The 20809-nt window shown below is 42.2% G+C and overlaps 1 protein-coding gene across 2 annotated transcripts in view; it reads left to right on the top strand.

The window, feature by feature from the left end:
- SLC2A13 (solute carrier family 2 member 13) overlaps nucleotides 1–20809 on the top strand; it is a 96082-nt gene that overhangs the window by 12858 nt on the left and 62415 nt on the right. For both annotated transcript variants that reach the window (XM_083366287.1, XM_083366288.1), the window contains exons 2-3: nucleotides 1878–2037; nucleotides 2735–2943. In XM_083366287.1, coding sequence (XP_083222413.1) covers nucleotides 1878–2037; nucleotides 2735–2943 — 369 coding nt within the window. The remainder of the gene's footprint in view (nucleotides 1–1877; nucleotides 2038–2734; nucleotides 2944–20809) is intronic.

The following is a 20809-nucleotide window of genomic DNA, read 5'->3' on the forward strand; positions in this document are numbered from 1 at the left end:
GTATATGCAGATTTACACCGATAAAATATTTTATTGTTGGCAGCCTAGCAATAAAAATACCAAAAGACACGGAAGTCTACTGTTTAAAAAAAAAAACAAGCTTAATGTTAGTTCCAGTTTTACCCGATAACCGTTTTCTTTTTATCTTAAGGTTCGAAGCTCTTCAATTACTCCGGCTAGCTTTTATTTTATGGGCATCTTAGCTAGGCTAAACTTTTGATTTTCATAACATTAAATCTTGCCAGGTTTGAAAGGGCTGAAGTGTTAAGGTTTCCTGAAAATATTTCCACTCCCGTTCTAATTTACACGTTCATTTATTTACCCAGTTTGTACAGCTGCCCCTTCTTTTTACGTGTCTCTAGGCAGCTTGCAATAAATAAAAATAAAAATAAATAAAAAAGCAAAATAAGAATAAAAAAAGCAAAATAAAAAAAGCAAAATAAAAAAAGCAAAATAAGAATAAAAACACATAGCAACTGGGCACAATCTAGTCGATCATTTTCATGGCTAAGGCGGGAGTAGAACTCTCTGCCTCCTGGTGATTGGCTCACCCAGCTGATTTCATGCCAAAGGTGGGACTAGAATTCACAGTGTCTTGGTGATTGATTCAGAGTCACCCAGCTGGCCTTGATGGCTAAGGCAGGATTTGAACGCACAATCGTCTCCTGCTTTCTCACCTGGTGCCTTAACTGCTAGACCAAAACATGTTTATCTAGGTATTCTGGTGTTAGATGCACCCCGTGTACTCAATGTAGCCTGACTAGCTAATTAGTCTAACCAGCTAATTAACTGATGACGCTTGGACAGGTGTCAGTCACACATTTTTAGTTGTGCCCATTTAATTCAAAGTTGGCAGAGGAACTAAGAGATTATTATCCTCCTCCTCCTCCTCCTCCTCCTCCTCCTCCTCCTCCTCCTCCTTCTTCTTCTTCTTCTTCTTCTTCTTCTTCTGCTACTACTACTCCTTCTCCTTCTCCTTCTTCTCCTCCTCCTCCTCCTCCTTCTCATAGTAGTAAAGTTGGAAGGGACCTTGGAGGTCATCTAGTCCAACTCCCTGCTCAGGCAGGAAACCCTATCCCGTTTCAGACAAATGGCTGTCCAGTCTCTTCTTAAAAACTTCCAGTGTTGGAGCATCCACAGCTTCTGGAGGCAGGTAGTTCCTCTGGTTAATTGTTCTCATTGTCAGGAAATTTCTCCTTAGTTCCAGGTTGCTTCTCTCTCTAGTTAGCTCCCATCCGTTGCTTCTTGTCCTGCCTTCGGGCGCTTTGGAGAAAAGCTTGACTCCCTCTTATTTGGGGCAGCCCCTGAGATATTGGAAGACTGCTATCCTGTCCCCCCTCGTCCTTCTCATTAAACCAGACATACCCAATTGCAGCAACCGTTCTTCGTATGTTTTAGCCTCCAGTCCCCTGATCCTCTTTGTTGCTCTTCTCTGTACTCTTTCTAGAGTCTCAGCATCTCTTTTTACATCGTGGTGTACAAAACTGGATGCAGTATTCCAAGTGTGGCCTTACCTCTCCTCCTCCTCCTCCTCCTCCTCCTCCTCCTCCTCCTCCTCCTCCTCCTCCTCCTCCTCCTCCTCCAGCTTAGCACCCTCCAAATGGGTTTTTTCATGATCGAAAAGATTAAAATTGTATATGATTTAAAACATGAAATGTTTGCCTTCTCAGGCAGAAGTGAATATTTAGAGCCGCGCCCGCTAGGTTGAAGCGAACACGAATGGATTTTTAATGCTTTTCTAAAAACGAGGTATCCCTTCAACGTGCCTTCCTAATTTCCTAACGCCAAGGTTTGAGCCGACTTTAGACGTGCCTGTGATGTTAATTTTTTTTTGTAAACGGCTCCTCTCTAATTATTACCGTTTTATCTCTTGGTAGGTATCGCTTCGATGACAGTCCCTGTCTACATCGCAGAAGTGGCTCCACCGCATCTGAGAGGCAGATTAGTGACTATAAATACACTTTTCATTACGGGAGGACAATTCTTTGCCAGTGTTATAGATGGAGCCTTTAGCTATCTTCCCAGGGATGGATGGAGGTTGGTATGATTTTCTTTTTTTAAAAAAAACAAAACTTTAAAATGAAATCACACCCCAGTTCTTTCATTATTATTTTTTTTTTGGTAGAGGCAAGTCACCGTCCCGAAATAAATTTTGTTTACATCGCCCGTGTCGTGGTTCTGACAGGTGAAACTGGTCAAAGAACTTCGAGGCATTGCTTACCTTAAAATAATTTTTATTCGGAACCACGACAGATATATCTGAAACGTCAGGTTTATTGGAATAGGTAGGCTGAAGCTGAAATATGGAATATAGACTGTTGCGGTCTGCGTGTTTAGAATAATAGAGGTAGCCCTTGACTTAAAACAGTTCATTTAACGACCCTTTCAAAGTTACAGCGGCATTGAAAAAAGTGAACTTATTTCCCACACTTCATGGGGAAGCCAGCTTCACTTAGCAGCAAGGTTACTAAGTTAAAAGCGCCTATGGCTTCCTGAATAACTGGGTCAAGAAAGGTAAAATGGGGCAAAAATCTCGCTTAACAACGGTCTCGCTTAACAACGAAGGTTTTGAGCTCAAGTCGCGGCGGGTAAGTCGAGATCTCCCCGAAAGGAGTCCCTGAAGAAAATATCCAAAGCTTTAAACTCCCCGTTTTGTTTTATTATTTATTTTATTTATTTATAGGAAAGGAATGTTAACAAGCCGAAATTCACATTTCGTTACTCTCTCCCGTAGGTATATGCTGGGTCTTTCAGCAGTTCCAGCTGTCGTACAATTCGTTGGCTTCCTTTTCCTTCCGGAAAGCCCCCGCTGGCTTATTCAGAAAGGACAGATTCAAAAAGCACGGAGAATTCTTTCGCGGATGCGGGGAAATCAGACGATAGACGACGAATTCGATAGCATCAAGAATAACATCGAGGAGGAAGAGAAGGAAGTTGGTGCAGGTTGGTGGGGATTTTTTATTCTGCTTTGGGTTAGGGTTGAATCACCGGCTGTGATTGTAGAGCCGCTGTTGTTACCTACCAATTGTCATTCGGTGACCTACCCGTAATAGATCTGAAAATGTTTCAGCTAGCAGACGTTGTGGATGCTCCAACGCTGGAGGTTTTGAAGAAAAGACTGGGCAATCGTTTGTCTAAAAGGGCGTAGGGTTTCCTGCTTGAGCTGGGGGTTGGACTAGATGACCTCCAAGGTCCCTCCCAACTCTTATTCTGTGTTCTAAAGCCGGCACTCTCGACCAGCAAACTGATTATGATAACTTTAGGCTTTTAAATGGGACATAATCTTATGCAGAATTGACTTGGGAGGCCGGTGTGTGGTGTAGTTGGTTCACATAGTGTGGTGGGATGGAGGGTTTGTTGTCACTGTGTGTTGGGGGGAGAGAGCACAGGGGGAGGCTCAGCTAATCTCAATGTACACATGTTGTACTTTGACAATAAAGGTTTATTATTTTATTGTCACTTTGAATGTACACCAATCGGCATACATCAAAATGAAATTTCGTTGCATACAGCTCTCAAAGGGTCGCCACCTCCGATATATACTCCTTGTTCGGGGCCCGCTCAAATTTCACATTGTCCATTTTAGTCTCTAGGGAGTGAACGATGGCACACAGGACAGATGGAAATGGGGCTCCATGTGGATTAGCCCTCAAGTTAGCTTGTATTCTGACAACCTCGCCTTCTTTCCTTTTTCTGATCCTGACTCTTCCACCCTTTCCTTAAAGAGTATTTGACCATCAGATACTTTCCTTTTTGTTTCTTGCCTTCCCTTCCCACAATACACAAATAGGCGCATTTGGAACCTCTTTCAATATGTCTTACATTTACTGGGGCTGCCATAAAGAAGAAGGGTGCAATCTATGCTCCAAAGCCCCTGAAGGCAGGACAAGAAGCAACGGATGGAAACTAACCAAGGAGAGAAGCAACCTAGAACTAAGGAGGAATTTCCTGACAGTCGGAACAACTAATCAGTGGAACAACCCGCCTCCAGAAGCGGTGAATGCTCCATCACTGGAAGTTTTGAAGAAGAGTTTCCTGCTTGAGCCAGGGGGTTGGACTAGATGACCTCCAAGGTCCCTTCCAACTCTGCTTATTCTGTTGTTCTGATTTGTAAGCTATGGCCAAGATTTCCCCCTTTTTTTTTCAGGCACATGTTTAACCACCCTAAGAATAGGGCCGGACGTATATTAGTAAACCGATTAAAATAATTCTCTGAAACGTGGTTTGTTTTTTTAAATTTTCACAGGGTTTTGTTTTTAGCTGCGGGGAACGTGGTGGATAATTCTCTCAGCACCAGAAACATTGCTCCTTAGCTCATCACGGTCCACACTTTTACAAAATCCCTTTCCAACGTAGCTTAGCAACAAGAACAGCAATGTGCGCAAGGGCATCGGGCAGTTTGATATACATACATATATATATATATATATATATATATATATATATATATATATATATATATATATATATATGTGTGTGTGTGTGTGTGTGTGTGTGTGTGTGTGTGTGTGTGTGTGTGTGTGTATGTATGTATGTATGTGTATATTTTTAATTATTTTTTTGAAAGCAGTGAACTTAAAAATTATGCAGTTCAACGATAATTGAAAAGTCCAAAAAGCAAGGTTGTTTAAGGACTTGAAACATTTCCCGTTTATTTTTCCAGGAAGAAAGAAACACAGCCTGCAATAGCTAACCAACCGCGTGCCTTAATAGGTTACCTTTTGCTTTGTGCTTGTTTTTTTTTTAATTTGGGAAAGAGACCATTTTCACAATATCATCTGGTCAATGGTTTGAGCTTGAATCCTCCAATGAATTAATCAACTCTGGAAGCGACATCAATTGCTCCGCTGATGAGGCTTCGAGATTTATTCCACCCCCCCCCCCCCCGTTAGTTAACGATCACGTCTCTTATGCTCACCACTTAAGATAATTTAACACCAGGAAAGTAACAGAATAAGGAACCTTGGAGGTCTTCTAGTCCAACCTCTTCTCACGCAGGAGACTAGACTATACCATTTTGGACAAATGGTTTGTCCAGTCTCTTCTTAAAAACCTCCAGTGTTGGAGTACCCACAACTTCTGGAGGCAAGTCGTTCCACTGGTTAATTCTTCTCATAATCATAATAGTAAAGTTGGAAGGGACCTTGGAGGTCATCTAGTCTAACCCCCTGCTCAGGCAGGAAACCCTATACCATTTCAGACAAATGGCTGTCCAGTCTCTTCCTAAAAACTTCCAGTGTTGGAGCATTTACTGCTTCTGGTGGCAGGTTGTTCCACTGGTTAATTGTTGTAACTGTCAGGAAGTTTCTCCTTAGTTCCAGGTTGCTTCTCTCCTTGGTTAGTTTCCATCCGTTGCTTCTTGTCCTGCCTTCAGGTGCTTTGGAGAATAGCTTGATTCCCTCTTCTTTGGGGCAGCCCCTGAGATACTGGAACACTGCTATCGTGTCCCCCCTCGTCCTTCTCTTCGTTAAACTACACATACCCAATTCCAGCAGCCATTCCTTATATGTTTTAGCCTCCAGTCATGGGGCTTGATCATCTTTGTTGCTCTTCTCTGTACATCGTTAGGGAGATTCTCCTTAGTTCCAGGTTGCTTCTCTCCTTGATTAGTTTCCATCCACAGCTGCTTCTTCTGCCTTCTGGTGCTTTTGAAAAATAAGTTGATCCCCTCTTCTTTGTGGCAGCCCCTCAGATATTGGCACTCTGCTATCATGTCCCCCCTAGTCCTTCTTTTCTCTCGAGTCTAGGCCAGACATACCCAATTCCTGCAACCGGCTTTCATACGTCTTAGCCTCCAGCCCCCTAAAAATTGATTGTTCACCTGCTTCTGCAAGATAGTTCTGAATCATTCATAAGAAAGACAGCACAAGAACATGGGAACACCTATTACCAGGGCTTTTTTTGTCATAGAACGCTCAGAACGGAGTTCCGGCACCTTTTTTGGATGGAACCTTGTAGGGTAGGCAAGGCGGGTTGTATGACATGTGTGAGTTCCGGCACCTTTTTCTTTTACAAAAAAAGCACTGCCTGTTACCATTTGCTTCCTCCAGTGTATAAGCAGGCCGATCTATGTAATGGAACTCATTAGAATCAGAGAACTGGATGGTATCTCAGAGAGGTCTTCAAGGCAGGAGATCTTAAGCCATCTTGGTTAAATGGTTGTCCAGACTCTTTTTTGAAAACCTCCAAATGATAAAGCAGGTCTTTTCAACCTTTTCACCCATTGTATATCACTTTTAGGATATTTTTTTTAATTTATTTTAATTCCATTTATATCCCGCCCTTCTCCGAAGACTCAGGGCGGCTTACAAGCTTAGCAGTAGCCTTCATTCTATGTATATGCCTGCTTGTTAGGGCTTTCACACACACCCCAAGCGGCATTATTACAAAGTCAGCTTATTGCCCCCCAACAATCTGGGTCCTCATTTTACCTACCTCGGAAGGATGGAAGGCTGAGTCAACCTTGAGCCTGGTGGGACTCGAACCTGCACTAATTGCAGGCAGCTGGTGTTACTTAAGGAGGCATTAGCCCACTGCTCCACCAAGGCTCTGATATGACAACATCCGAGGACCACCAGTCGCCTAGCAAGGTGTCAAAAATTTGATGACCCCCCCAAAAGGAAAAAAGGGATGAAGTACAAGTAGTCCTCAACTTACAACAGTTGGCTTAGTGACTGTTCGAAGTTACAATGGCACTGAAAAAAGTGCCCCCCAAGCCACAGGCGAGCAAGACCACTGCCTGTCCTCCTGGCGGTGCTCTTCCTCCTGTCCGAGGTTTTCATTGTTGTGAGCATTCCTGTTGCGGATTGGCAGCAGGGGGGTGTGTTTGGTTTTTATTCTCCCCCCCCCCCCATCTGATGGGTGGTTGCAGCAGGTTTTGGTCACTTCGCATGACCCTGGGACACTGTGACCATCATAAACATGAATCAGTTGCCTGTTGTGACTCAGGGTCAGCCTGTGGGTCCAGCAGCCGGCTCGGATGACTCGGATGACTCAGACGAGGGGGAGGAGGAGGGTGTTGAAGACGAACTTGCTGATGATGGCTTGGAGGCTTCGCAGAGCCCTCAGCCAGGCCCCTCTTCTCAGCTGCGCGAGCCCGACAGTGCAGATGAAGAGGACCCACAGCTGGCCCTGTTCAAGGACGCCCGACGCAGGAGGCAGACCAGTAGAAGCAAGCAGAGAAAGGCTGTGGGACTCCTTGGAAGGAGGCATAGGGAGGCCACGCCCTGAACTCTAATAAAGGGAGTGTTTGGGGAAGGGCTGGTTGCTGAAAGCAACCGTTCCGTTTGAGGATCAAAGTTCCGGTATCTTGTTTCATGTTCTGTTGTTTTGCTTGTGAATTAAACTTGGCAGACGCTTTCCAGCCTCAGACGCTCTCCAGTCTCTACTGTTTGTACAGGGGTTGCCTTTCTGCAAGGCCGGTAGCAGGCTGGTACAGAACAGTTGCCAAGCATCTGAATGTAAATCACAAGACCCTGGAGAGGCTGCAACATTCCAGCTGATTGGCGCTTCGTCTGGGCTCAGAAGCACCAGGATCAGCACCGAGCTCCAGCTGGAGCCTGGCGCTGATCCTGGCGCTTCCCGCTGAGCCCTGACAGCCCTGCAGCTCCAGCCGTCTCTTGCTCAGGCTTGTGTGTTGCTGTTCAGCTCATTCCCCTCCCCTGCTACTACCACTTTTCTAGGATGGTTGTGTACCACCTGCCAGGTGCCAATGTACCACAGGTGGTACCCGTACCACTGGTTCAAAAGCCCTGTGATAAAGTGCCCACAACCCTGCAAGGCAAGCTGTTCCACTGATTGGTTGTTCTCACTGTCAGAAGGCAGAACAAGAAGCGACAGATGGAAACTAATCAGTAAGAAAGCCAACCTAGAACTAAGGAGAAATTTCCGGACAGGGAGCACAATAAATGTGGAGAAAAGCCAAAGTCTTAGACTTAGGCAGGAAAAACCAAAGGAGCAAATACAGATTGGGTGTGACCTGGCTTGGAGGCCGTAACTGTGAGAGAGAGGGACCTTGGAGTCCCAGTGGACGATCACTTGACCACGAGCCAGCAGTGTGCAGCAGCAGCCAAAAAAGCTAATACAATCCTGGGTTGTATAAACAGAGGCATAGAATCAAGATCATGTGAAGTACTAGTACCGCTTTATAAAGCCCTAGTGAGACCACACCTGGAATACTGCAGCCAATTTTGGTCACCGTATCACAAAAAAGACATTGAGAATCTGGGAAAAATTCAGAGAAGAGCAACTAAAATGATCCAAGGCCTGGAGACCAAAACATACAAAGAACGGCTGCAGGACTTGGGTTTGGCCAGTCTAAAGAAAAGAAGAAATAGGGGAGACATGATAGCAGTTATACCAGTATCTGAGGGGCTGTCACAAGGCAGAGGGGGTCAATTTATTCCCCAAAGCACCAGAGGGAAGGACACGAAACAATGGTTGGAAACTGATCAAGGAGAGAAGCAACATGGAATTAAGGAGAAACTTGCTGACAGTGAGGACAATCAACCAGTGGAACAGCTTACCCTAAGAAATCACTTTTAAAAAAGATACTGGACAACCACCCTGAGATGGTGGTCCTGCTTGAGCAGGGGGCTGGACTAGAAGACCTCCAAGGTATCTTCCAGCTTCTATTCTGTTCTGTTCTATTCATATTTCATTCTATTCTATTCATATTTCATTCTGTTCTATTCATATTTCATTTTGTTCTATTCATATTTCATTCTATTCTATTCTATTCTATTCTATTCTATTCTATTCTATTCTATTCTATTCTATTCTATTCTATTCTATTCTATTCTATTCTATTCTATTCTATTCTATTCTATACTGTCAGGACCCACCCCAATCCACGTCTTAGGAAAACCAAAACTCTTGGAGTCAGTTCTAGTCCAAAAGGAATTTTTATTAGGACATGCTTGGTTGTGGAAATACAAGACAGGACTTGGTATCGTTTTGCAAATTGAAACTTTATAAAGGGTTCCCGGTTCAACCCCCCTTCCCTCAACCCCATTTGATCAGCCCCCCATCATTTTACTTCGTGTCATCCCTTTCGTGGGAAAAAAGGAACTTGCAATCTTTATGGTTATTGCCTTTTTCCTCTACAGTTTTAAATGAAGACTCAGGCCAGATGCCCTCTTCTCTAACCCTCCCTTCAAAAGGTTTCCCTTGGTCTTTGAAATAACCTAAGGCAGGCTGAATCCACATGCGCTCCTCCTTCCTCGGGAGATGGCAGGATCCATGGGGGGGGATAATGTTTTAAACATACATGTATGAATGTGATATAAATAGATTCTAACATCCTATTCTATTCCATTCCATTCCATTCCATATTTTCTATTCCATTCCATTCCATATTTTCTATTCTATTCTATTCTATTCTATTCTATTCTATTCTATTCTATTCTATTCTATTCTATTCTATTCTATTCTATTCTATTCTATTCTATTCTATTCCAATTCTATTCCAATTCTATTCTATTCTATTCTAGTCTAAATTTCTATTCTACTCCATTCTATTCTATTCTACTCTACTCTTTTCTACTCTACTCTATTCTATTCTATTTTTATTCCATTCCATATTTTCTATTCTATTTTATTCTATTCTATTTGTATTCTACTCCATTCTATTCCATTCCATATTTTCTATTCTATTCTATTCTAATTCTAATTCTATTCTATTCTAGTCTAAATTTCTATTCTACTCCATTCTATTCCATTCCATATTTTCTATTCTATTCTATTTGTATTCTACTCCATTCTATTCCATTCCATATTTTCTATTCTATTTGTATTCTACTCCATTCTATTCCATTCCATATTTTCTATTCTATTCTATTCTATTCTATTCTATTCTATTCTATTCTATTCTATTCTATTCTATTCTATTCTATTCTATTCTATTCTATTCTATTCTATTCCATTCCATTCCATTCCATTCCATTCCATTCCATTCCATTCCAACGGAACAGCTTGCCTTCAGAAAATGATCGTAGATTTTGGGCCTCTAGAAAGAATATTTTTTATGTATTCTCTGCACATTTTTAAATATATATAAACATACACAAAATATTTTTAGAACAGTGAAATCTGCAGTCCTTTCTTCGGCCATGCAGGGACACCCACAAGTACAGTACAGGTGACTTAGTAAAATGTAGTATGTTGTCTCGTAAAGCTCCAGTTACGAAAGAGTTCACCCACGCTCTCTTCTGAGATCGTAATTGTCCGAATTGCTGGTACTTAAGCAAGCAGGAAGCCTTTTAGAGTTTGTTGGTCAGTAAAAGATGGATAGATGGAAAAACCAGTTTTCCTGGTTTTCTGCTTCTTGAGATTGTGGTTTACAATACTCTCCGGCACAAAAGACCAGGACCACATGTGAAGGTCCAGTTAAAAGTGCGTCATTGCTAAAAGCCTATGCACAGTACAGTTAGATAAGGGTCAACGGAATTCAAGAGAGGTTGGACTTAATTCGCTTGTGATCACGTAGGTATGCTAGGCGAATCCCTCTTTTAACTCCACCCCTAGGAGGTTCTGCCATCCCTTCTCCTATTAAAACTTTCCAAATATCTTGCAGATTGCCTTGAAAAGTCTGCCTACTGGACACCATTATAAATAGGTAAAGGTAAAGGTTCCCCCGCACATACGTGCTAGTCGTTTCCGACTCTAGGGGCCGGTGCTCATCTCCGTTTCAAAGCCGAAGAGCCAGCGCTTGTCCGAGGACGTCTCCGTGGTCATGTGGCCGGCATGACTAGATGCCAAAGGCGCATGGAACGCTGTTACCTTCCCACCGGAGTGGTCCCTATTTTTCTACTTGCATTTTTACGTGCTTTCGAACTGCTAGGTTGGCAGAAGCTGGGACGAGTAACAGGCGCTCGCTCTGTTACGCGGCACTCGGGATTCGACCCGCCAAACTGCTGACCTTCTGATCGACAAGCTCAGCGCCCTAACCCACTGAGCCACCGCGTCCCTGTACCATTATAAATACTTTAGTATAATTCTAATGCAATAGCTGGAAGGCCCTATTACGTATATTTTATTTGTTTGGAAAGCCATAAAAAATTATGCGTGAAGCCTCAATGAACTGGGTTGAATAAAATGAAAGACGTACGGTAATTTTCCGTAGAAAAAACATTAAGTAAGAATTTTGCCTGTTAAACAAGCAGTGGGCAAGTTCTCTTTGGTTTCACAATTTGAGCTAATTAAGTTAATTCTTAGAAAATTTTACTAATGGCTATTAATCACACACACAGACTCATACACAGCTGCATCAAAGTATTTTTAAATAAAATATTTTTTTAAATAAACATTTCATGTATGAAAGAATTGAAAAACAATTACATAACCCTTGTTTTAATTTGAGCATAGAACTTATCTTTTTAAAATATCTGTTCCTTTGATTATATTTAAATTGTAATTTTGTTTTTAATAAAAGTTTGCAGGTGCTCACTGCTTACATAACGACCCTCAGTGATTATTGTATATATGTTCTAAATTTAAAACCATTGTTTAGATTAGTAGTACAATAAACTGAAACTGCGTAGGTAGTAGTTGGAGATGTTTTGCCAGGAAGTGACATAAGGAGAACAGACAATAATTAACATTGAGTAACAGAACCGATCTCCTTCTCAGCAAAAATTGAAATAAAAGCTGTTGTGCATTGCTAAATACTTGTAATCAAGTGAGCCATATAGAGTATCACTGTACTTCTCTCAGCCCGAAATTTATGTAAGCGAGACTTTTACAAGCAATAAAGTATTATCCAAACACTATAACTTAAAGAAAAAAGAATAGAAATGAGTAAAAAGGGGAAGGGGAAAAATGAGAAAAGAAAAAAAGGAAGAATGTAATAAAAGAAAAAGGGAAAAACATGTAAATTCCAACCTTTTGTGTTTGTGTGTGTGTATATATATGTATGTATGTATGTATGTATGTATGTGTATATATATATGTATGTATGTATGTATATATATATGTATGTATGTATGTGTGTATATATATGTATGTATGTGTGTGTATATATATGTATGTATGTGTGTGTATATGTATGTATGTATGTATATATATGTATGTATGTATGTGTATATATATATATATGTTGCGATGAGCGACCGGTCAGGGTTCTGGCTTCAACTCTTAGAGCCCCTTGACAGGGGTGAGAATTTGGAGGGACCCTTGGCAAGGGTGATCACCTTGAATAAGGAAGGATCTTGCCTTTACCACCGACCCAGTATGCCGGAAGTTCCGACGGTCATACTTGGGAACTGCGATGATTAAAGCAGAGTCCTAGGACAGACTGAGACACCGACACAAGTTTGCTCAAGGTGAGAGCACAGAAGTGCCCGGGGTGGATGTTATACCCCCCGAATACCTCTGGACACTCTCTGTTTATTAGGCTGTTTCAATTGGGAGGGGGGAAAAACACTCATGGAAGGTCAAAGGGGAACATAGCTCATGGTATACAATTGCTAATGAAGAAAGCAAAGGTCATTACAGGAAATAATAAAACATAGTTTATGCTAACAGAAAACTGCTAATGAAGAGGGCAAAGGTCATTACAGGAAACAATAATGCATAGCTATCTATACAAATGTTAACAAAGTTGACAGGGATTATTGCAGGAAGACATAACTTGAGGCAGAGATAATTGCAGGAGACAGGGCTAAACACAAATGCTAACAGGGAAGACAAAAGGTTATCACAGGAAGACATAATTTTGAAACAGAAACAATTTCAGAAAACTATATATCTTGAAGCATGGGCAATTTAAATGAAACAAGTCTTTGTTGTATACACATGTGAATCAGAGACAGGAATGTGGTTGTAAATAAGAAAAGAGTTTTATCACCAGAGGCAGAGATGGAATGTAGGAATGTGGCCTTACAATTGCAGATTAGGTAGAACTGAATGCAGGAATGTGACTTAACGATTACTAATTGGGGAAAAGGCAGAAGTGTTAAACTTTTTCAAAGAAGGTCTTTGGCAGGCAGAGAAAAGCAGATTTTACACTGGCAGAAATATAATCACTAGAGACAGGAAGGGAGAATTCTGTGATTTTTAATATAGGAATAAAAAAGGTCTTTTGTAGGTCTGGGTTCTCTACAACTCCTCTTTTTCTGTTTTTTAAAGCCAATTACTGAGAAGGCCCCTCAAAATCCAAAACTTTCTCTTCTAGGATACTTACGCTGGAAAAAGAGAAATCCTCCGATACCTCCTGAACCTGCGTTAATGTTCCTTTCAAAGAGTGTTGGTGTGAGGGTGCGTCAGTCTCTGGGTCAGAAGTGAATTCTAAAAGAGGGTGTTTGTATTCACTGTCAACAGTGTGTTTCATCAACAGAATGTCATCGCTAATGCTGCTCAGCCTTCGTTGTAGAAAATTTAAAAGTTTACCCATAACACATGGGCCAATTGCACATGCAAGTAATAATAAAATTAAAGGACCAGCTATGGCTGAGAAAAGGGTGGTCAGCCAGGGAGAGAAGTTAAACATTCCTTGATACCAAGTATAATGCTGGGAGCGTTCTCTCTCTCTGTCTTTCAATCGTTTGTCTAATTCTGCCATGGAGTCAAGCACAATACCTGAGCTATCAGTGTAAAAGCAACATTCCTCTTTCAAAGCTACACATAGACCTCCATTTTTTAAGAAAAGCAAATCCAAACCTCTTCTATTCTGTAAAACAACTTCTGATAGTGAGGTGAGAGAATTTTGGAGAGCAACCATAGACTGTTCGATTCGTTTGAGGTCTGCATCAATTTCGATACTTAACTTGCGGATGCTTTGGTCACCCAGGACCATGCCTGTAATACCTGTTGCTGCACCAGTGGCTCCCAGGCCTAAGAGAATGGCTAAGGTCACAGTGCTGATTACCTCGCGTTTAGCTCGAAGAGAATATTGGGGTGGTTCCATACGGGAGATATAGTCATTATCAGAAAAGACAGACATTTTTGGGAGAAGGTAGACTTGAATACAAAAGGCTTTTTGTGTGTGTAATATGTCTCCACTGACACATGCAGTGGCACCAGTGGAGCAAGCCCAAGTGGATCCATTGGAAGGAATGAAGAACTGACCCTTAAGTCGTTTGGAAAGATCTGCTGTTGTAGAGTGAGTATACATTATAGACCATCCCTCAGCTCCATAGGGAAGACCTGTCCTTTCATTTGGTAAAAATATCATACAAGATATATAAGCATCAGATGAGGCATTAATACAATAGTGGGAATAATTAGAAGGTACATATCCAAGACAGCATCCTTGGCCTTCAATGGAAAATATAGTTATAGAAGAATTGGACCACCTGCAAGTGGCATCAGAGGTGCTGTTTGTAAATGGGGAGGGGGAGCCAATAGCTTCATAAAAAGGGGGTTGAGAAGATAAGCACAACCAACATTTAGTATCATTGTCAGGGAAAGCATGGGCTGCTACTAGGGCGTCGTGTGTGGAGGAAACAAGAGTTATCAATGGATTAGTTTCCCTTGAAAAGGGTTGTAAAAAAGGAGAGTTATTTTGCTTATTTGGACCCACAGGTGGGGATACTTCTAGGGACATGGTGAGTCGAATTATAAAAACATTACCTGGATGACTGTATCTGGATTTTTCATAGGATCTGCCCCCCCACTTTTTCCCTGCTAACCAAGCAGCAAGCGGGAGCCTTTTTCCATGTGATGTGAAGGTGACGTTCATTGGGTTGAGGCGAACACCACAGCAGGCCCAATTGCTGCATGATGACCAAGGCAAGTTGGAGTCCTGCCCCAGTCTTGCCTCGATGTAATCAGTAGTGTAAGGTGCAGTCCACCAAATTTTTCCTGTGGACACACATTGCCAAGATTTGCAATACCAATCAGAGGCGGTTCCACATTCATCTATATGGGATAGGTCTGTAATATAGCCTGGGCAAATGTACAGGCCTGGGCCTGTGCACCAGACACTACGAGGGGAAGGATCACACTTTGTTTTGTGCTTAAACCCATGGGCTCCTACGAGCATTTCAGCAAAGTCAAAATAGAGCGTGGGAAACCAGGGCCACAGGGTACGGTTGGAGATGGAGTATAGGGTGTTTCCTTGAAAGTCAATGATAGTCCAGGTGTAGTTTGCAGGGCGGTGCTGGTTGTTAGGGACGGAGAGCAAAGAGCGTCGTGATCGAGGAAAATGTTGTCGTGGTGATGAGGCTTGTAGAATGTTTCTTGGAGTGATTGGTGCAGCAGGCTGTGCATCGGTCCAAGCAATGTTACGCGGCTGGCGGGGGAGTGACAAAGGACGTTGGTCGTGTCCTCGCTGGCCGTGATTTGGCGAAGCCCGTTGATGAATGTGATGATGAGGCGGCGGGGAATTTTTGTTTCCTCCTTCACAGTGGCCGACGAGGCGATCAAAAGACCAGAGGCACTTTAGCGTGTTGACAGGAGCGGGGTGTCTGCAGCGGACGTAGCGTACAGCACAGGGATCCTTTGAATAGGGTGGGTATCTGGAGAGCCAAGAAGCAAGCAGAGAAGGAATAGGAAGGTAGGAGGCAGAATATGAAGAGAAAAGATACACGGTTTGATTGAAACGAGCGCCATTGGCTAGAAATCCAAGGCAGGAGTAAGAGCCAATAGTGGAGGGGGTGACTGTTACACGAAGGAAGATAGTACATGGAAAATAAGTGTATTTAATATGTGCCGGAAAAGGAGAAGCAAGATAATGACCACGGTGTTGTAATGTATAATTACAGTGAGGCAGAGAGTCATCTTGAAAGGTGAAAGTGACAGATGTGAAGGGGGGTGCAAGTATAATATGCGGGTCAGCCCTCAATTGAGCTGTCGCTAAAGAGTAAAGGCAAAGACATAGAGTCAGCAGCAGGGGAAGGCTTTGTGATGGCATGATAGGGCCGTACGCAACGTGCAGGAACCCACAATGTGTGATTTGGAAGTTGGACTGCAGCGTAGCCTTTTCCCCAGGTGATCAGGGGTACCGGTCCTTTCCAAGCAGGATCTGGTAGTTGCCTATAGTAAACAGAAGGTCTGGAGGTTGGACAAGGAGGGTTAGAAAAATGTCGAGAAGCGGCTGAAGTGGCCGGTGACCCTGTAAGGTTCAAGAAATTGAGAGTATAAAGACAAACATTAAGAACATTTTGCAACACTGGGAGTGTCGGGGGGCTTACGCCTTTTGCCCCTAAATATCGTTGCAATGCATTTTTGAGTGTTTGATTTGTGCGTTCCACAATAGCTTGCCCTTGGCTATTAAATGGAATACCAAATTTGTGTACAATGTCCCATCGATAGCAAAATTCCGAAAATGCAGTACTTGTGTATGCAGGACCATTGTCAGTTTTTAAAATTTTAGGACATCCCAGTGTTATGAAAGATCTAATACAATGATTGATTGTTTGTTTGGCCGTTTCCCCTCTTTGTAGGGTGGCCATGATAAAGCCTGAATACGTATCTACGGATACATGAATATACTTCCAAGGGGCAAATGGAGGGAATTGTGTAACGTCCATTTGCCAAGTCTCACAAGCTTGTGTACCCCTAGGATTTACTCCTTCAGGGATACTTCGAGCTTGAAGACTACAAGTAGGGCATTGTTGAATGATTGCAGCAGCTTCTTGGTGTGTGAGTCCGAATTGCTTTACAAGAGCCTTTTTGTTTTGGTGAAAATATGAGTGACTTTCTCCGGCTGTTAAAGCACAAATCTGTAAGACAGATTTACAGGCTTCATCCGCCATGTGATTCCCTTCTGATAGGAATCCTGGAAGATGTTGATGACTCCTAATGTGTGCTACAAATAATGGTGTTGTCCGTTTTTGTAACAATTGTTGCAGCTGTAAAAATAAATTCATTAATGATGGTGATAAAGAAGGAGAAATATAGGCATCAAAAATTGAAAAAACAATGTTGGCAACATAAAGACTGTCTGTGATTATGTTCAATGGCTGATTTTGAAAAATGGAAAGAGCCAGATTAAAAGCAGCTAATTCAGCTTGTTGAGCTGATGATTGTCCCGTAGTGAGACGTTTGTGCCATGTGGAATCAAGTTGCCAAACACATGCCCCAATGGCTTTTGAACCATCCGTAAACACTGTTAGTGCCTGCGGGATAGGTTGTTTTGCTATTGGATTAAAAATTGTAGTTGGGATTGTTTTGATCAATTGTAATCGAGGGTCTGTTGGGAGATGGCAAGATAATTTTCCATTCCAATTTTCAAGAGCAATTTGAAGGACATCTGAATTTACAAACATCTCTTCCCATTGTGTCAATCGGAAGGGGAGATAAATTGTGTCTATTTCCAGACCCATCATTGCCTTTGCCCGTTTCCGAGCTTTGGTGAAAAGAGCAGCAAGTTGGGTGATTCGAGAAAAAATAGAAGTTTTTGGAGTGTGAGAAAGGTGTAACCATTCCAAGATTAAAAGTTTTTTACTGCTACTAATTTGCATAAGAATCCCTGTGTACAATTGCGGAGTAGAAAGAACAGCCAAAGATATTGGAATGTTGGCCTCTAATCTATCCACCCACAAAGTGCGAAGGGCCAGATTAACCTCTTGAACCACTTGTAATTGATGTGAATCTAGGATGATTTTATCTGCAGGATGCTTGGGGCCTATTAAGGCCTTAAATAAAGGAGATAAGATATTAGTAGGAAGAGAGAAATAAGGTCTAGCCCAATTCAAAGTACCAAGATATTGTTGTAATTTGACCAAGGTAGTAACTGGTCCAATATTTAAAAGTGGAAGATCGGGGGCAGCTGCAGCTGCAAGTACCTTATGACCCAAATATTGTACCGGATATTGCGACTGTATTTTGTCTGGGGCTATAAAAAGACCAGCAGAATTTAAGAGCTGAGTAAGGAAAGGGATAGTTTGCATAACAGTACCTTTTGGTCCTTCTGCTGCAACTAGTATGTCATCCATATAGTGATAGACCAAGACTTTCGGATATTTTTGTCTAAATGGTTCTAAAACTTTATCTACATAGTATTGGCACATTGTTGGAGAATTTAACATTCCCTGAGGAAGAACTTTCCATTGGTACCTTTTAGTGGGTCTGCTATTATTAAATTCAGGAATGGTAAAAGCAAAAAGAAGACGGTCAGGTTCTGCAAGCGGAATAGAAAAGAAACAGTCCTTTAAATCAATTACAACAAGGTCATAATTTTGGGGAATCAAATTAGGATTAGGTAGGCCACATTGCAATGGGCCCATTGGTTGGAGAATGTCGTTGATCTTTCTGAGATCCTGTAGGAGGCGCCATTTGCCTGATTTCTTTTTGATGACAAAAATTGGTGTGTTATAAGGGCTAGTAGAAGGCTCAATATGACCCTGCTGCAACTGTTGTTGGACTAAATCTATTAAAGCAGTGAGTTTTTCAATAGGAAGTGGCCATTGATCTACCCACACAGGAAGACTAGATTTTAAAGCAAGTGACAGAGGTTTAGGCAGCATGTTTAAGGAATATGTAGAGTAGCCCGAAGTTGAGAAAGAAGATCTCGCCCCCAGAGGTTACAATGAAGAGGCAATACGTAAGGTTTAAGAAAAGCAGTAGCCGAAGAATCAGGAGTGGAGGCAGACAGCCAGTTAGTGCTAACCTTGGCAGCCTGTGCTCCTCCCACTCCCTGAACGGCAGAGGTATTGGTAAGAGGCCAATCAGCAGGCCATTCAGCTGTACGGATCACGGAAACATCAGCTCCTGTATCTATTAGACCAGAAAAAGAACGGCCTTGTAAGGAAACAGTAAGAAAAGATTTAGAAACATGAATAGGTTGATGCAAAGAAAAAACACCAGGGGTATCGTCAGTTGGTGGCGACAGAAAAATTAGTGTGGCGACTTGTGTGCCTGCTTTAAGGTGGAAGGTCCTATCGCCATAGGCAGATAAAGAAAGATTATGAAGTGAAGTAGAGTCATAAAGGAAAGGAGCAGCGACTACTCCCTCAACAATTAAAACAGAATTAGGAATAAGTAAAGCCGGAATATTAGAGGGGACAGGCTTCTGTAATGTAATTGATAATGGCATGGTAAAAATTGATCCAGGATCATCATATGTTATATCTGAAGTTAGAGTAACAGGCAATGAAAATGTATTTGAAGATTGAGTGTTTGCCAAATCAAAAGGAAGTGTGGAAATAGTTTCAACCTTTGGAGTGGGGCTGGTTGATCGCCCCATGTCTAGTTTCCCTGGTTTTGTTGAATGGAAATATTTGCTCGACATTGTGAAGCCCAGTGGAAGCCTTTGCGGCAACGTGGGCAAACTGTTTTTGGCTTTGGGTTGGGGGGTGGCTGTGGTCCCCGTGCTTGGCCACGAGGCGCACCCCCTCCCCCAGGTTGTCGACACTGATTTTTGAAGTGACCCGGTTTGCCACAGTTAAAACAATTCCCTGTTCTTGTAATAGGAAAAGCTTCTGGAGAAGTTTCAGGAGATGTTTTATTAGTAGAAATAACTGCCGCCAGTGCTTGCATCTTATAGGAAGTTGTCCCTACACTGCGACAGAGTTCTAAAAATTCTGCAAGTGTAACTCCTGGTTTGTTAGCAATGGGTTGTAAGACTTTCTGACAGTCATCATTAGCATTGCTATAAGCCAATTTAATAATCAATTCATCCCTGCCAGCTTTATTATCAAATTGTCGTTCTAATGCCAATTGAAGGCGACTAATAAATGTAGCATATGGTTCCATAGGTCCTTGAACAATTTTAAGAAAATTTTGAGCAGATTCTCCAGAGGCATCATCTACGTGGCGTAAAGCTGCCATTGCACAAAGATGTATTATGGCAAAAGCACGCCGGGGACAATTTTGCTGTTGAATTAAGGTGGCAAATTGACCGATGCCCAACAAGTGATCACGTGTTACACCCTGAGGGAGTCCTTTTCGGACCTCAGATTCAGCATTTTTTTGGTATTCTGATTGCCAGATGACATATTGAGCAGGAGTTAAAAGCATAGAAAAAAGAGTTTTCCAATCATAAAGTAGCATTGTCGAATTGGCATCTACTAATGAATTAAGTAATCCTTTAACATATGGGGATTGGATACCATATTCTTTTACTGCCATTTTCAAATCTTTTAATAATTTCATAGGTATATTTTGATGAATTGCGGGACCCCCTCCCGGGGCTATACTTAAAGGATAAAGAGAAGTTTCTTCAGGAGAATTCATCAGAAAAACGGATGAAGTTAGAAGATTTGTTAATTGGCCTCCTGGCAATAAGGTTGGAGAAGGGGAGTCTAGAAATTCAGAGGAAGATGGAGAAGGCAAGGAAGGTTTCTTAGAAGATGTTGTAGAAGGTGCAGAAGGATAGGGTGGTGGTGCTTCAGGTGAAGGCGAAAGATCAGAAGAAGGATCAAGAGGTTTAGAAGTAGAAGATGTCAGATCTAGAGGAGATGGCAAAAGTTTTAATGCTGCCATCACTGCTTGCCATGCGGACAGAATGTCAGCAGGTGCCCTGGGATGATTGTGAAGATATTTCCCTAGTTTCTCCCAGGTTACAACAGACAAAGTGCCTGATTCCGGATAAGCCGGACAATTTTTGTTAATATATCGTAAAAGTTTTGTTAAAAGTCTCTTTCCTACAGGATGGACCATGGTGCCATTGTGTTTTTGAACAAAATTAGCATTCTGCACTATATTAAAAAGTTCGTCCCTATGAACTGACGAAACTTTGGAAATTGAGGAGCCCATTTACTCACGATTTGAAGCCTTCTCCGAGGTGCGTGGAAAATGAGGGTGCAGGTAGCACACGCCTGGACAGGAGTCGTGCTGTGGAGTTGAAGCTGCGATCCCGGACGAGCCCCCAGTTGTTGCGATGAGCGACCGGTCAGGGTTCTGGCTTCAACTCTTAGAGCCCCTTGAC

This window comes from Vipera ursinii (assembly GCF_947247035.1).
Source record: "Vipera ursinii genome assembly, chromosome: 6".
Classification (NCBI taxonomy): domain Eukaryota; kingdom Metazoa; phylum Chordata; class Lepidosauria; order Squamata; family Viperidae; genus Vipera; species Vipera ursinii.